General features: G+C 41.5%; 1 protein-coding gene across 1 annotated transcript; it reads right to left on the bottom strand.

The window, feature by feature from the left end:
• Positions 1-969: 969 nt before the first annotated feature.
• Positions 970-17,749, bottom strand: IDH1 (isocitrate dehydrogenase 1 (NADP+), soluble). The gene is made up of 10 exons (XM_008588627.1): positions 17,652-17,749; positions 16,514-16,588; positions 13,716-13,853; positions 11,329-11,620; positions 9,136-9,241; positions 7,974-8,151; positions 6,881-7,032; positions 4,144-4,284; positions 3,326-3,488; positions 970-1,925 (listed from the first exon to the last, which is right to left on the bottom strand). The coding sequence occupies exons 3-10, from the start codon at positions 13,835-13,837 to the stop codon at positions 1,835-1,837; spliced, it is 1,245 nt and encodes a 414-aa protein (XP_008586849.1). The 5' UTR covers positions 13,838-13,853; positions 16,514-16,588; positions 17,652-17,749; the 3' UTR covers positions 970-1,834.
• Positions 17,750-18,059: the final 310 nt, after the last annotated feature.

Below are 18,059 nucleotides of genomic sequence, written 5' to 3'. Positions count from 1 at the left end.
CCCCCCCCCCCCCCCCCCCCCCCCCCCCCCCCCCCCCCCCCCCCCCCGCCCCACCCCAGCTTGGGAACCCGGGGCTTTTCTTGCTGTGGCTTGGTGGTTGCCACTGGGCTGGTTGCATGTGTCAGGGGGTGTGGCCAATGCCCTTGGCCCCCCACTGCCCTGGCTTGGGAGAGCCCAGGGCGCTTCCTGCAGTGGCTCAGTGGTAGTTGCTGGGATGGTTGCACATGTCAGGGGGGTGTGGCCGAGGGCCCCAGCCATCACCCTTGGGACTGGTTGCAGGTGTCAGGGTGCATGGCTGAGGCCCCTGGCCCTCCCCACTTTCTGGCTTGGTAGCCCAGGCAGGGGACTTCCAGTCTTAGGTGTTATAGATGTTCTTTGGTGGAATGGGACCTTTACTAATTAATATCAAACTTTGTCTCTGGTTGTGGGTACTTTGTTTTTTTCTTTCAGTTCCGTGTTGGATTATTTGCTGTTCCCACCACTTAAACTCTGTGCTGGAACTAATTTGTTGTCCTTTCCTTACTTCTAAATGGGGGAACTTTCTGTGGGGACCAGTACTTGAGCTGTATGGTTGAGCTAAATGGCTGCTTACTGCTGATTCCCTAGGGAAGGCTTTTTGTGCAGCTCAGGTTTTAATGATTGACTTTATAAGTACTTCTTGGTCTAGAGAAATCTGGTGCACCTGGGTTGTGTAGAAACTTTGGTCTGGGCCTGAGTCTTTTCATCAAACTGCACCTCATGCAATTCTATATTCCTGACTAGTCTCCTTTGAGTGGTCCTGTGCTGATTGGGAGGCAGATCAGCTGTCCTTGCTGTGCCCCAGTGTTCCCCTGGTGGACCCATGTCCCCCACCGCCTGTGCTCCAAATACTGCCCATGGGACAGTTTTCAAATCAAATTCCTGTGGCTAGGACATAGCATGGTGCTTGGCATCTAAGAATACCCAATAAATTAAAAACTTAGACAAAGAGTCATTAGCATTTAATTTTAATTAAAATCAACAGTTCAGATAGAGAACAGGACTAGAATAGTGTTTAAAATTAATATCAACCTCTGAGAAATCACATTTATATAAAAAAAATGAAACAAGTCAGCAGAAGTCCAAAAAAGGTACAGCTCACATTATTGCACTTGGGTGAAATATGCTACTTAGGGTAGCATAATCCTCAGGCCAGGCCAGGTAAAGGAAGAGACAAAAACAGAGAACAAACCTCCAGGTAGTATTTATTCTAGATTCCAAACTCTCCAGTGGCCTCAAAAATATTCAGCATATTTGAAACATTCGAATGTTTAAGCTCTTTACAAAAATGACTGCAGTGTCTTCAACACATTTTAGTTACATTCATATTGTTCTAATCACATGCAAGTTTAAGGTACAGCTCTACCTCACATCATGGGACCTCTGTAACACCAAAACCTCCCAGTGCCAAAGGTCATGGACAAGAGGGAAAGGGAGTGAATTTCTACTTTATACATATTTTAGAGAACAATACTGTGGCTATTGTTTACCATTCAAGCACTCTTGGGATTTTGGTCATTTATTTCAGAACATGAGAAAAAGTGACAGTGAATATGAATGAGCATGAAAGTTATTTGTAGGCTGCTACTAGAAAATAAAATACAATTTTTAATAAGTCCCCACCACATTCATGAAGGTGGCAATAACTGTACGTATAAGAAAAAGGCTGTAAACTTATAGAAAAGATGAGCTCTGGCTGCTAAACAAATTACTAAATCAATTTTGTCTTTACCCTTGAGTGTTATATAGAAAAATGTAAACCTGTGGACCTAGTTACCAAAAAACCCCACTTATCCTCCTAAGCCCAGCTATGAACTTAAAGTTTGGCCTGAGCTAGTTTTATCTTCAAGTTTTCTCCAAGTTTGTCCATGAACTCAAACGTATTCAAGTAGTCAGAACGTTGTACACTAATACGGAAGAAAAAGAAAAGAAGAAAATTTAGTTTGTCTCTGATATGGTAGCAGGTCGAGAAGTCCTAGAAATGCTACGTGAGGCAGTATTCTATTTATTTCTGGAAGAAAACCGATTAATGTTAACAAGCTACAAATCTATGGACAATGTCTGGGCTCAAAGTTCCCAGGGCTGACCCAGGCTCAGGCCTCAGGCTCTTTAGGCAGCTGCGATGGAGGCTCATCCACACATGCATTAAGCTTCTTGCCATGTAGCTTTGGGGATGAAACTATCAAAGAGCTTCAGTTCAGACTAATGCCAGTGAGACCAAAACCATTCCACTTTTTCCTCATTCTTAAAAATAATAAAACCTCTTCAGGATACAGCCACACCTTTATCTACATTCCCACAAACTGCTACATATCCTTAAAAAAACCTTTAATGCTCATTTCTGTGTGTTTTACTAAGAAAAACAAAAGACATCAGACTGACTAACCTAATCCTGCTGATAGGTGCCTATCAAATAGGCTACAAAGGTACTGTAATGATAAGAACATTTCAAACACTGTATTCTTGCTGGAAATTTAAGTTAAGAAACAGGTAGTGATTTAGCATCCTTGTTACTAAAGGATACTGACTTTAACTGAGATTTCTAAGGACACATTGGTGGGGACATAGTATTAGTACTAAATTTTAGTAGTTTGTTTCTTAACATGAATCATAGTAACCAACTTTGACTTTGAGGGACTAATCTGTGGGGATACTGGTTACCGTGTTCTCAGAAAAACCCTAGGCAATGCATGGGCCCTTGAATATGTGACTGATGGTTACAGATAAGATTGGACTTATACTTGTGCTGCTTACTTTTCTCATCTGTAAATTAAAGAAAATAAAGGGGTGGAATAAAATAGCCTCTGAGGCTGGGAGGTTGGCTCAGCTGCTTAGAGCACGGTGTTACAATACCAAGGCCAGAGGTTTGGATCCCTGTACTGGCCAGCCACCAAAAAAAAATGCCCCTGAGGTCCCTTTGTTTTCAACTGTCTATAATTTTTTTCTTGTCATTCAATGATTGTTAACTAGATCAGGTTTCAGCAAACCACAACCCGGGTCCATGGACCAAATCTAGCCTGCAGCCTGGTGTTGAACATAGAAGTTTCACTGGGTTACTGCCATATCCATTTGTTTCCATATCGTCTATGACTGCTTTCCTGTTACAACATCAGAAGCAAAGTTGAGTAGTTGTATAGTCTCACAAAACCTAAAATGTTCACTATCTGACAATTTACAGATAATATCTGCTGACCCCTGAACAGGATGATGAATAGCAATTCATATAATTCCAAAAAGCACTGATGTTTTGAGCCGAGTGAGAATAAGCAGTAATCTGACTACAGCATTTAGGGCATCTTATACTTACTTGGGTAAACCTTTAATGCAAGCAGCCAGGTCCTTGGTCATAAAGCCAGCCTCAATGGTCTCAATGCAGACTTCTTCCAATGCCTTTGCAAAGAAGTCGAGCTCTTTATTATTATCAAGCTTTGCTCTGTGGGCTAATCCTCTGGTCCAGGCAAAAATGGAAGCTAAAAGAGGAAAAAAAAAAAAAAAAAACAAACAAATTAAATCATCCCAGTTATAGGGATTCCCAAATGTTTCACAGTTCCCCAAAGCAGAACAGTTTTTTGTTTAGATGACTGACTTCATTAGGTGCAATCCATATGGGCTAGAAGTTTTAGAAAAGCTGGATATTTTGCCAGACAGAAACATTAAGAAAGCACATTTTCATGGTGCAGTACTAGTGCTTGAAGCTTGAGACACTTACTAATTTGAAAAAGAACACAATCTCATTTACATCTTGTCTGTATTGGTCTCCTCTTTCCAGACTGTGATCTCTTTTTAAAGTGCTGTCCTTGAAACCCTATTGGAAGGATCTATTCAGGTGGCTTTTAGATTTGTAGCCTTACGTGACATTTCACTGCACCAGAGTTAAAGGAAAATGCTTGTTGATAACATTCTCCTCTGTAATGTATATTATCCCACAAAATAGAAAAACATACACTGTGTATTTTAAGAAGCGTATTAAAGTAGCTCTTATTAGTAGAACAAATCAGCTACTTGGTGATGACTTTGCACATAAAACACTGAGCAGCCAGAGGAACATGTCTGAGTTCCTTTGGAGATTTCCTTTACATATTACTCTTTGGGCAGAAATCAATGTAGAAGTTAACACCATCTTACCAATGGGATTGGTGGATGTCTCCTGTCCTTTCTGGTACATGCGGTAGTGACGTGTTACAGTCCCATGGGCAGCCTCTGCCTCTACTGTCTTGCCATCTGGACAAATGAGCACGCTGGTCATCATGCCAAGAGAGCCATAACCTGTAAGTGGCAGGGAATGAGGTATAGGTTCAATTGCGTATACAGCACTGAATCTCTCAGAGACGAGAGCAAATGACTTCATCTTGACAGGTCTCGGTAAACAAAGAAACATGAGCACATGAAATCACCAATAATTCTGCTTTTTAGAAACCAGGGCCCCTGCTCAAGATCTCAGAGTCAAAGGATCTAGAAAGGCTGGACTTTTTCCTCACTTATCTCGGGGGTATCTGCTCCATGATGGAGGGATTAGGGTCCAACTGCCTTTATTTCACCCTACTTCTGTGACTTCATAGCCACAGTGACTCAGTTTTCTTACCTGCAAAGTGGGAATAATAAAAGCACCTACTTCATGAGTGCTTGTGGGATTTGATGAATACACGTGTTAATGAATATCTATGAAAAACACATATGTGCATATTCCTTAGAATAGCACCAGCCATAGAGTAAGAGCTCAATGTTCTGCTGATGTTACATGCAGATGTTCTGCTGTTCTGTGGAAATAAACATTAGTGACAGTCATCTCCTGCCCTCAAGCTGCTCATGGCTCGCTGGGACTGGGAAGGAAAGGCAGGTAAATAAGAGAATGGAAAAGAGAAATAAAACAAAAAAACCCCCGAAACCAGGAAGGGTTGGATCCAAGAACATACCACTTGCCCTTCCTTCCTCTTTAATTCCTTCAACGAAGCAATTCTTTTCTGTGGTTTCCTATTCAGAGACCACATTACGACTTTAACGCCCATACAATTGATCTTCCTTCTTATATTCACTCTTTTCCACTTAAATTCAAAGAACCCTTATCTCCATTTTTGCTACCTCCCAAGAGTAGCTGTGTAGTTAATGTAAATTTACATTACGTGGCTACCTTTTATTTTTTATTTTTTGGTCTGAGACTAAGTCAATTGTCTATCATTTTATTTTTTAGTCTTCTTTGAGTACAGTTTGAAATTTCTGTGTGGGGCTGGTGGCTCCCTTCTATACCACTGTGTTGATCTGAGGCTTTGTAGATACTCAAATATTTATTTTTTTGGCAGCGGTGGGGGCAGAGAACCAAACCATTGACTTTGGTGTTACAAGGTTGTGCTCTCAAATATTTATTGATTAGAGAAGTTCAGGACTATAACCATAGTGAGTTTCTGTCTACTAATATTATAAGACACTAGCTGGCAACACTGTCAAAACTGAAGACATAAATGAAATGGCATGAGTCCAAAATAGTTCATGCCTCTAGAGAAAAATGAACGCAAGGCCAGCTCTTCTGCCTTTTACTCTGTTTAGCTGCACTGAGGTCATGTTATCTACAGGCTCTGGACAAACAGAGGTTCCAGGTCTCTTCTCAGTGCACTATTGCATACTGCACTTCAGAGCTCTTATTTCAAAGTTCTTTCAACCTCCTTAACTTGACTTTTACACTTGAAATATTTCTCTAGATACTCTCCCCGTTGCCATTTAAAAACAGTAAGGAGCTGGCCAGTTAGCTCAGTTGGTTAGAGCTGTTGCAACACCAGCGTCATGGGTTTGGATCCCTGGACCAGCCAGTGTCCAAAAAACAAAACAAAACGAAACAAAACAACAAACAACAGAATGGTTCTGGGTCCCCTTTCCAGGACTCTGATGACAAGGAATAGTTTTCCTTTTTCACCATGAAGTCACCACAAAGCAATACTCCTTCCTCTGTTGTATTTAATACAAATGATTGATGATTTAGAGAAACAGAAAGAGGGTAAAGAGAGTTGTGTAACTTATTTATCTGACTAAAAGTTATCTTTAACTGGGTTGGTCTACTGATTTTCAAACTGGTAAGAGATGCGTAACTTTTATAAAAGGAAGAAAAAGTAGTACTTCCTGCGGAAAAGTGAACATAATTAACATTAACACAAACATTCATCTGGGGGGATTCAGATTTACATAGCGACTATGGATACTGAAACTGAAGGGCAATTTGAGGCTCAGGAAATCAAGGAAAGGAGAGTTGAATTGGTTCCCGGAATTTCTGTGAACAGCTTTCGGCTTATTTGCTCAATACTCTTTTGTTTAAAGCTAAGTAGTAAAACATATTTGTTTTATACTCCTATAGCACCAGAACAGCCTCCAAGGCAGCTGAAGGGGTATAATTAGACCTACTGCCAGACGAATGAGCTCCTGGAGATACCCACCTCACCCTTAGTTATTAGATAACCCAGGACCTTCACTTTACCCCTCCTTGCCTCAGTGCCGTGGTTTTTTAGATTCCCACCAGTGGGAAAATAAGGGCAGAGAAAAGGAGTGATTTTCAGATCAGGTAGTTGGGCTACCTGTTGGAGGTTTTAAAGCATCAATTATGGAAAAAGGTTGAGAGATAAACCGTGGTAACATTTAAGGCTGGAGCCAGGAGTGTCAACCCACTCAGTTACTTTCTGTGTGACCTCAGATAAAGTCACTTCCCAAGTCTGAGCTTAATTTCCTTATCTGTCAGATGAAACAATGCACCTGGATGCTTTAACATTTCTTGATTTGACAACAAAGGGCTATAAAATCCACCTTCCCAATCTGGAGAACCACCATGGAATGACCTAATGGCAACAGGCCTGCATCTCTACTTGGTCTGCTGGCTCCTCACCTTGGGCCACGGAGTCTGACTGCACATCACCATCGTAGTTTTTACAGGCCCAGATGAAGCCTCCTTCTGATTTCATGGCTTGGGCCACCATGTCATCAATGAGCCTATGCTCATACCAGATCTTTTGGGCTTCAAATTTGGATTTGTACTGCCTAAGAAACAAGAAAGAAAAGAGAAAAATAAAAAAGGAAATTGGTTTTGTTGGGGACATCATCTGCTTCTCCCAAAGATGGTGCAGGAAGCAGCATTTTTTAGTAGAAGCACAAACTTGGGAATTCAACAGACATAAGCTCTAATACCTACTCAGTCATGTTCCAACTAGTCAAATGTAAGAGCAATTGTCCCTACCTTGCAGGAAGATATGAGAATTGAGACAGGCGGGAGTCCCAATTACTACTTTACTTTCCAGTTTTCAGTATACTACTGATCAGATTCTTGAGAATCAGCTTATTTTAAGTATTGATATCATTCAGGATATCTGCTTGGTATCATTCAGGAAACTAGATGTATTACAGAACAGTTTCTAGGATGGGTGTTGATGAGTAGTGTAAAGAGGTATCGAACTGCCTCAGGATTAATTTCCCTTCTAAAATCCAAGCTCTGGCCTGAACACTTGCATCTGAAAGGGAGTTATGCCATCTTCAAAGTTAACACATGCTCACCTCATGTACTGCGGAATCCAAAGTTGTTATGAAGGTAGACTTCAGGTGAAATGACTGCACTAAAGCAGAGTTTTAACTTGTAACAATGGTTTTCAGAAAGAATGGAAGTGGGCTTGACTCAGACCCTCACACACTTGAAAAATTAGAACTTTCTATCACTAACAGGTGCTTTTATTTAAACATTAAACAATCCTGGCTCTGAAAAAAATGAATATGGGGCTCTTAATGGAGGACATGTTTACCTTCTAAAAGCAACTCAGAATGGTTTGGTTTCACTCCTGCTAAATCTCAGTTTTGTCACTATCTTTAGGGACACTGGTGACTTTCACTTGATTTGTCCCAGAATCAAAAAGATAAGGAGCTGCAAATTCTATACCATGAATACCAGTTTACTTGAGAAAAAGAAAAAGAAAAAAATAAGTTATAGTTACTTCTCATATATCTCCTGAAAGATGTCTTTGAAGCGTCCATCATATTTCTTCAGAATAGTGTTTTTGGTGCTCATATACAAAGGCCAGCCCTTAGTCAGAGCCATTTGGAAGGAACTGTGTGCAAAATCTTTGATTGACTTATCTTCATTGTACATCCCCATGGCAACACCACCACCTTCTGTGGGGGGAAACCGATGAGAGGAAAAAAGGAGAAAAGTAAATGGAGTATAGCTGCAACAAGACTGAAGTCAGCCACGACAACCAAAGAACCCAATTCTCAGCTCCCACGTCTGGGATCAGACTTGGAAAATCCCAGGCACGCTTTCGACCTGAATATTCCAAGAGTCCTGAGGCACATAATGGGAGGACAGTCAGTTCTAGGTGAGGACATTCTAACTTGTTTTGGAAAGACAATAGAAATAAGAAAAACATATGGTCTTTAGGATCCCGAAGATACAGAAATACTAAAAACTAGATAGAACTACATTCTATTAAAATGATATTATTTGGAAGAGGCAAGGAAAATAAAAGCTAGGTAAGTGTTAGGTTTTCTGTTTGTGTGAGTGCTTTCAACAACTTCAATAGTGAAGAGAAAAGGGCCTGCTTATTATTTCAACAATTTTGGGTGGGACTTGCCATACTGGAAGCAGCAGGGTGGCTGGGGAGGAAAAGGTAGAAAGTAAATGTTCCTCCTTCACAGGACACATATCCAGAAGGGCAAGAAGAAAATTTCAGCAAATATATAATGCAACTATTTCCAAATACAAACCCTACCAGAGCAAAGGGCAGGATTACATGACAGGTGATTTGGGGTTATCAATGTTTAATTTATATAATCAGTGCATAACAGATTACTGTCAACCTTCCCTCTGTGCTTTAAGACAAATGTATCATTTTCTTAAATGCATTTTAAGAAAATGCATTGTCTTTGCCTATATGCATTTCCAATTAAGTGGCTAACCCCTTTGTGCTTTTATCCAAGCCACGGGAAGGCATGGAAGCCAAAATTACTTTTTATGTTAGATTTTGGGTTCTGCAGAAATGTTGTAGATTCAGGTTGTGTTTTTAGGCACACAACTAACTTTAAGAAACCAGTAATAATGTTGTCTAAATGATTTGTTAAAGAGTTAAAAGATATAGCTTGTGATAGACTCATACATACCTTCAAAGTTGTGTAACACGTATGTCACCTTTTGGGTTCCATCACTTGGCGTGTAGGTTATCTCTACTTTTCCAGGCCCAGGAACAACAAAATCAGTGGCTCTGTACTGTGCAGGGGGGGAAAAGGTATAAAGAAAAATACTATAACAGGAATTAAAAGGAAAAAAATCATAGAATATAGAGCTGGAAGACACTTAGACAAACAGGATAGTGTAGCTCAACCCTGTTTTTTTTCCTTTAACCTTCTTTTTTTTAAGAGTTGGGAATGAAGAGGTCCAGAGAGGAGTTCCCAAAGCTAGGTAGTGGTAGTTCACATTAAAAATCAATAAATAATTATATAAATAATTATAGGTGCCTACCATGAACAGGACAGTTTTCTGAGCACCAATATGGGGTGGACAGAAAGTAACATAAGGCACCTTCCCTTAGGAAGTTTACGTAAGGGAGAAGCATTCTATTCTTACAACAATCTTAAAAGGAAGGAACTGTCACGTAGTGGACTTGAGATCTGCTCCTTACTTAAACCTTTAGGGCTCTGTCTCTCCATGGTTATCATTTGTTTCTAACCCTAGGACCAGGACTTGTCCATGTGAAGCAATTATTCCAGAAGCAGCTGCAACAGGATGATGACCCTTAGGAAAGAACTGTTCAAGGATCGCCACCTCCCTTACGGGCCTGAGCTACTCTAGTGAAAAAATGTGCCCAGCACACACAATGGGGGTCCACAAGTCTTTGCTGCATTGTACCTTCTTCAATGACTTGGATTAGAATATTTGCAGAGTCAGGTACCAGCAGGTGCCAGCCACAGTAATTATTTACAGTAATACTAATGACAATTGATAAAATAGCAGTCAGATAACAAAGATTAAATATCTGCTCTATGCAGAACACTTCTGACATATAAAGTCCTTTGCTATGGGTGGTAATTTATTCCCATTTCTCAAAAGGAAGAAACCGAGGCAGCAAAGCACCATCAATGTTTTGTACAGGTTTATGCACATTTGAACAGTCAGTGAATCAACCTGAGGTTTGGAATTTTCAATCTGAACTTTAATAAACAGAATGGCCTTCTTCCAAATGACTGACGTCAAAATCATAAAAAAACAAAACAAAACAAAACAAAAGACGTGACTGAACTGGTTAAGAACTTAGGGTGATGTTCCCAGGATTAGTGAGTTTGTACCACTGCGATGTGACTGAACTGGTTAAGAACTTAGGGTGATGTTCCCAGGATTAGTGAGTTTGTACCACTGCCAATTACATTCCCTTTCCTGGGGCTTCTGGAAGGTATCTGTGAAGGGACTTCAAGATGAAGGGACAGTTTGAGTCACAGGGTGGAGCAATGTTAATTGACCCCTCAAGGAATGAGTTGGTGACCCTTTGCCCAGGAACCGAAAGCCATCTACCCTAGCCACACTGTTTTCAAAGATTTCAGCATCATAGATTCCCAATATTAAGGTTCTCTTAAGACATAAGCTACTTTGTATTAAAGTCTGAAACCTGTTTCAACTCAGAATTTGGACTTTGTTTAGCTGGCAGTTTTTCTGCTTAATTTGGCAATGAGCCTACTTGTACAGAAGTATAGGAACTACATTTTTTTCCTAAGTAGGAAGGAATGCTTTAATGAGACTGAATCAGTTTTTCTTTTATGTATGAAGTGATCATGTTTAATATAATTTTTGGTGGTTCTCAACCCTGTTTACACATTAGGAATCACCTAAGGAGCTTTAAAATGCCTGAACTGCAAGGTTATCAGATTTCAACTGGTGTAGGGTAGGACTCAGGCAATGGAATTAAAACAAACAAAAAAAGCAAAACAGAACAAAACCACCCAAAAAACTGCAAAGGGATCCTATTGTGCAACCTGGGTTGAAACCCACTGATCTCGTTGGACCATACGAAATTACCAAAACAAAAATGACAATATCCTATGGTATAACCTAATATAAGGATAAAGGAAGAAAAATATGATTGAAAAAATCATACATGTTGAAATGGGTGCCTATCTGTAAGTTTATCTGTATTTACCTCTGTCTAAAGTGTGTAAATATAGCTATAGATATATGCATTTCTTAATTATGCACCTTGCTTAATGAGTGTAGACACCAAAAGATAAGAATAAGGCACATAAAATTAGAACTTAGGGGCCATCTAAAAAGAATATGGAAAATCAAACTATGCCAAAACGACTTACCTGATCCCCATAAGCATGACGACCTATGATGATGGGCTTTATCCATCCACTCACAAGCCGGGGGATATTTTTGCAGATAATAGCTTCCCTAAAGACAGTGCCACCCAGAATATTTCGGATGGTGCCATTTGGCGATTTCCACATTTGTTTCAACTTAAACTCCTCCACCCTCTTCTCATCGGGGGTAATCGTAGCACACTTGACACCAACATTGTATTTCTTTATAGCTTCTGCAGCATCCTTGGTGACCTGGTCATTGGTCGCATCACGATTCTCTATGCCTAAGTCATAGCTTGGGAAGGAAAAATCATTAAGTGTAAGTTTTCAGACAAACTGATAGGTTATAACCTATGACCACAGAGATGGCATGCAGGGCATGCCGTGCAGAAAGTGAAGGCTCCAATACACCTACATATGCCAAGTCTTAGCATTCGCACCTGCTAAACACAGAAGACGGCTGCCAATTAAAAAAGGAACTAAGAAAAACTGGACTGCTGGGCCATGCCTCCCTGTATTGTAATGGGAAGCTGTCTATCAGGAAGTGAATGGAAACTATCCAACTCTGCCTGCTTTTCACCATACAGAAGCAACCCTTTGGCCTGGTTTCCCTCCATATAATCCACATACAAATATAAGCCTAGGCACAACCTTGTTTTCCCCTTAGTAAATATTGTGCTTTAAAACTAAAGGGGAGAGCAGCTGGTTAGAGCCCTGTGTTCTAACACCAAGGTCATGGGATCTGTACTGGATAGCTGCCCCCCAAAATAAATAAATAAATAAAGGGGGGAGGGTTTAAAGGTTTTTTTTGTATTTTGGCATTAAAGTGGTGGGAGGTATATAGATACAACAGTCAATGCCAAAAATGCTAATGACTTCTTCATTCATGCTAGTTAGTCATAAGGTGAACTTTTCCCTAATTCTTGGGCAAGTCTCTTTGTTCTGGAAACAAGCCTGCAGTTTATTGGATAAGTAATGGTGTATTAACCACCAACACCCAGATTGCAGGTCATTCAGAGCTGAAAGAATGTTGGTTGTCCGTGGAGCATAGAAAATGACTGCAAAGCTTTATTTAAAGTATATAATAGTTTGTCTAAAGGAGGTAAAACAAAATAAAGTAGTAATTTATTTTGTTCTCCAAGGCTTTAAAGAAAAGTTTTTCATCTCTTGAAACGTGCTGAACGACTAAGCCTCTAGATTTCTCTTTTTAGTTCTTTTATTTTCCTTTCCTTAGATATCCCAACTTATGATGCAAATTTACTCTGCAGCTACTTTCTCTTTTCCTCCTAGGTGTAATGACTCTCTTTTAGAACTCCTAATGCCTCTAGGCTAAAAAGTATCAAAGCATACTGGCAAGAACCTGAAAGTTCACCTACTGTCAGGTAAAGTTCTGATATAGGAGAGAGTTCTTAAAATGTTTCTTTAACCTACTTAGAAGATATTTTTGTGCTTCATTTCCTAATGTTTGGTCCACCTCTGCAGATACTTACATATCACAGTTGCACAATAGAGACATCAGCAGCAGCTAAGGTTTAGAACAATGAAAAAGGGTGTCCAATGACACCATGTGAATTAAATGTCTACACCAAATAACAGGTCCTCAAGACACATCCTGATGTATAATTCTGGGTTGAGGCAAACACACTGATAATTGCCAGTAGTTTGGCTGAAATGTGTTGCTGAACATTTTATCATGCCAGTCTTCAGCCACTTCACCCTTTTAAAAATTCTGTCTTTACCTAGCTCAAATGTACAAAGAACATGACCAAGTTTCTGGAAAACACAGGAAAAAAAATAAGAGAATTACATAGAGACTTTCACATCTGCTCCCAAACACTTTAAACGTAGGGCAAAGGGAGACATATCAGGGAACTTCTACTGTAAGAAGGGGGTTCAATTAAGTAACTTCAAGGGTCTCTCTGTTACAAAATTGTATGAAAAAGGCAAAAGGCAAGGAATGAAAAGAAAAAAAGGCCCATTAACTAATTAAGTAGTGACAGAAAATTGAGCTTGAAAGAACAAAATTGTGTTAACTACATTGAGTTTACTGTTTCTTACATCCTCTATTATTTTCCCTTCCACAAATAATACACTGTGCTACTCTTGGCTACTGATTTATTATAAATAAAACCTTCATAGGAAACAGAGGGTTAGAAAGACCTGAAAATCACTTTGCTCCCTTTATAATTCTCAACTTCTAAATAATGATAAATCTAGTTTTCCTAGCAGTATGTTAATATTAAAATAGAAGATTTATCTGGATACAGTTAGGCTTAAAAAAAGCTTTATTCACAAAACACAGCTACATCTATGTAAAAAAGCTAACTGCACCTTGAAATAGCTTACATTATGCTTTCTAAGGTTGCTGTACAGAAGGGTAATTCATTTACCTATGCAGATCCAATTCCACATAGGGAAAAATGAGTTTTTCTTTAATTAATTCCCAAATGATTCGTGTCATTTCATCTCCTTGCATCTCTACCACAGAACCGCCATGGATTTTTTTGGACATTTTGACTTCAACAAAGCTAAAAGAAAAAACAGATAAGATACATGCCTTGTCATTTATTCATTATAAAATAGAAATGAAATATAAAATACCTGATGACTACTAAAAGAACAATTCATAATAGCACAATTGCATAAGAAGTTAGTAATAACAATTACATTTACCATTGGAATTGAGCACTTTCTGAATAAAGCATTGTGTTATATATTTCACATGTGGTTCCTCGCTGGAACGTGGGTAGAGCCTGACCCTGTCACATGCCCTTAATAATGCTATGATTATTCTTGACTATTGGTTTGTCTTAATGAAATGAGATTGTTTCCACAATATCATGTTTCTTTGAAAACTTCTGTCCAACTCCTCATTTTACTGGGCCCTCAAGATGAGCAGAATGACAAATGCTAATATTTCGCCTCCTTTAGGAGGCTATTTTTGGTTAAAATACCACCCATGAGGAGATTCAACTTGTTCTTGTGACCTATATTCAGAGAAACTTCTAAATCTAAAAGTGAAAAGATGAATTCCTGGTAGAAGAACGTTTTCCTAGAGACGACACAGACAGTGGAGACGTGGAGCTAAATACAAAAGTGATTTCTCAATTAGAGAAATGTGTATATTTCTGCACCACTGCCCAGGACCCAAGCCTGTCTCTGCCATGTTCTTCAGTATCCCAACTCCTGGACTATTCTTCTGGCTGTTCACAGGCAAGGTAAGTCGCTAGTGAGTGGGTGAGAGATAGGGAAGCAGCATTGTTCCAGGAAGCGACCTCACTTTAAGGAATTGGGTTTGGGGGTAGTAAATACAAACCAATCTGATTCCCAGAAAGGGCAAGGGTGGTACCTTTGGAAGAAGTGAAACTGAGGCTCCAAGGAAGGCCATGCCCTGTGCTTTTTCCAGGAGAGGCTAAGGAGGTCCTGAACCTGCTAAAAGTATCTGTTCCTTCTCATGATGTTCCAACAGAAATACTGTTTTTCTTCCAGCAACACAATAGCAAATTGCTTTTATTCCTTTAAGTTTATAGCTTAAGGACTGGAAAAGTCAGAACTGAGTTTAAAAAAAATTATTAGGTAAGAGATCTTAAACAGTCTTTCTTGAAAAGCTGAGCTAAAGCAATTTGGCCTTTAAATTAAAAATGTAATGATTAGTAGACAGTAAGCCTCAGTTTCTTTTGGCAAACCGGGATATATGCCCAACTCCCAGGCCCATATTCACTTCCCAAACTTGGCAATTCTAGAATCCTGCTTACTAGTGTTTAAGAGGTTCCCTAGACCATTACTTGGGAACCTTCCGGAGCTCAACTAGAATAAAACAAATGAACAAACTGGTATGGATGAATCAATTATTCCCATCTGTAATTTAAAGTATAATTTATAGCACAGCTTAAAGTATATGAATCAGTCATGCTTGAACCCACCATTACACCTGTCCTTGTTTTAACATGAAACAAAACAAAAGAAAGGCAGCAAACTCATCTTGGCATCAACACTGTATTTTCCTGGTTATGTTCCTATAGAGTATTTTGCAATGGTTATGACTCGGCTATTCGTCCTTGATGGCAAATACAGTTAATACAAGGTCATACACTGTACTTAAAGTATCAAGACTGAGTGACAGAATTTTTTTTACTTAATTATTTCCTTCCCAGTTAAAGCAAACATATTCTCTGCTATATTCTTTCTATATCCCATAATACATAACTGAAACATTTCAGGTTTTCCTCACATTATTTATCCATTAAATTTTTATCACATTTTTTTTTTCCTTTTTGTCTTTTTTCGTGTCCGGCAATGGATCGCAACCCTCAGTGTCGCGCCCGTACCGGACCGGGACCGGCAACGGGATCACAACCCTCGGTGTTGCTCCCACACCTCGCTCAGCCAGTGAGCAGGAACCGGTCTGTATGTAGGATCCGAACCCTTGGCGGGAGCACCGCCGCGCTCTCAAGCGGCGCACTGTAGCAGTGCGCCACCGGGCCGGCCCCACATATCAATTCTTGAATAGGTATTCAAAGAGCCATGAAAATGATCTGCAGATGTAGACTTGGCCCAAGAACCCCACTTCTGGGGTGGATGGCCATGATCTAGAGATGATGCCAATTTTAAGCCCAAATTTTTATCACATTTTAACTAAAAAAGCGAAGCTTTATTGTACTACAGTGTCGGGCTTTATTGTATTTCCTCTGGATTTGATTTCCATGGGATGGACTTTAGGCCCCACTCTTCCACCCTTGCCTTTCAGATTTTGTTTCCACCCTAATTTCAACTTAAGGGAGGACTGTTCTAAGCCCAACAATTATTAATCCATTTAGTCTGAAAGCAGTTGAATTTCAAACTCTTCTCATAGTTGTGCAATTCCAGAAAATAAACCTGGACTAATAATACACAGCAGTTAAAGAAAAAAGAGCAGCTTACCATATTTAATTTTATTTCATCAACCCTAAGTTTTTAGCTAGCTTTTTTTTTAGCTGACTTCATAAACTACAATGATTTCTGGGCAAAAATAGTCTCTTGCAAAGAATATACTGGATTAAAAGAAACAAGGAAGCAGTTGCAATTTATTATTGGAAAAGTTCCTGACCTGTTCACTGGAGCCTAGGCTTGCCCCCAAGACCAATTAAAGGCAGTACAGCATTGCCACATCAAAAGACAGAAGAGGGAGGGGGAAATTGTTAATTCTCACCTTCAACAGTGAATCGATTTCTAATCACTCCAACTCCCCTTAATCTTGCAGATTCAACTGAATGCAGTTTATCTCCTAAAACAAAACAAAACCAAAACAGGAAATAGAAAGTCAACATATAAAACACCCCTGTCAGGAGGATTTAGCTGTTTTTATACTGGCCAGACAACCCAGTTTATCAAGTTTAAGGTACAGTGCTGACCTTCCAGAGGGCCAAAGGGCAGTTTTAGCAGGCTCTTTCTAAATAAAGGTCATGGGAACACAAGTATCGCTGCGTGCCGTGCACAACCCAGGTGGGTGAGTCCGAGGGCGTGTCCCTGGTTCGTAGCCCGTTAGCGGGTCTTGCGGTTTGCACAGCCTTGGGCGACGCTGTGACCAGCAGGCTCTTCGCCTGAGGACGGTCCTTGTGGCCGTTGTGCAAGAGGACTGCAACCGAAGCGGTCTCGGTTCCTCCTTCCAGGTCTCCACGCTCTCCCCTTCCCTCTCTGGTGCCAGGACCTTTAAACCACAGGCCCCGGGAGCTGGCGGGGGAACGTCTCTCCCAGAACTCGATATTCCGGCGGAGGCGGGGGTGTCTCTCCAACCCCACTCACACCCCGGGTGGCCTCGCGAAGCCCCTTTGACAGCCACCGGAGTTCCGCCCCCTGGCGGACGCTTCTCCTCGGCTTCACCGCCAATCCCCGCCGCCAGAGTTCGTGGTGCACACCCAGCTCCTCCGTTACGCCCTTCTTTGCCTCCTACTCCCCTCTTGCCGCACGTTTTCTTCCTCTTACACCCAAGACTTAATCTACGCGTCCTTGCAACCTCTCACCGCTCGGCTTTCCTCCCCATGCGCAGACCTGGCTTTCCACTCGTCACTGCATCCAACTTCCCCGCCGCCCAATTTCTCCCTCCCATGCCGAAGGGCAGATCTTCTGTACATCCAGGCGTCCAGCACCCCCACCCTCCCCATTTCTCTTTCCCACGCCCAATACCTGGATTTGTTCCCTTCCTTGAGTCGAGGCCTCGCCGCTAATTCCTCCCTCTATCCCCAAGATCTAAGCTTTCTTCCTTCCCCCATCCCAGCCGTGTGCGGAATTAGACCCTCCCCCAACAGCCAGAGCCAGTGCCAAGGCGGTCCCCCGGAGCCCGAGGTTACCTGCTGGGGAAGGTACGCTGGCGAGGAGACGGGGAAGCCACAGCCACTCACGCGCACACACAGACAGTCCCAACTGGGCCCCAGCTGTTTCGGCCTCTGACACCGCCTCCGCAGCAAGCCGGGGGCCAGAGGGCGGGCCAGGCCTTTCTCTCCCAGGCTTTTGTCCCCTCCCAGGCCCCGCCCCCTCAGCCCACCTCCCGTAGCCCCGCCCCCGCCGCGCCGCCAATTGCCACCTCCTCCCGGGTGGGCGCGGCCAGGGACGCGGGGCGGGGTCAGGGACGTGGGGGCGGGATCCACGGGGCAGCTTACCCTGCCTCCGGGTGGGGGAAGGGGCTGCAGCGCCGCCACGAGGCCACTGGGACTGCCTGCAGTGGAGGACGCGTGTGCCACCTGCAGGCTCAAGAGCGG

The sequence above is a fragment of the Galeopterus variegatus genome, unplaced genomic scaffold (genome assembly GCF_000696425.1).
Source record: "Galeopterus variegatus unplaced genomic scaffold, G_variegatus-3.0.2 Scaffold4932, whole genome shotgun sequence".
NCBI lineage: Eukaryota > Metazoa > Chordata > Mammalia > Dermoptera > Cynocephalidae > Galeopterus > Galeopterus variegatus.
The sequence above is the reverse complement of the archived record's forward strand: the minus strand, read 5'-3'. Positions and strand labels throughout refer to the sequence as shown.

What these genes read in the sequence shown, in the direction of transcription:
- IDH1 (XM_008588627.1), bottom strand. Translation starts at nt 13,837, where the DNA reads ATGTCCAAAAAAATCCATGGCGGTTCTGTGGTAGAGATGCAAGGAGAT. An exon ending in CGTGTTACACAACTTTGAAG is followed by an intron (nt 8,152 to 9,135) that starts GTATGTATGAGT and finishes TTCCCCCCACAG; the next exon opens with AAGGTGGTGGTGTTGCCATG. An exon ending in GTCAGACTCCGTGGCCCAAG is followed by an intron (nt 4,285 to 6,880) that starts GTGAGGAGCCAG and finishes TGCCACTTACAG; the next exon opens with GTTATGGCTCTCTTGGCATG.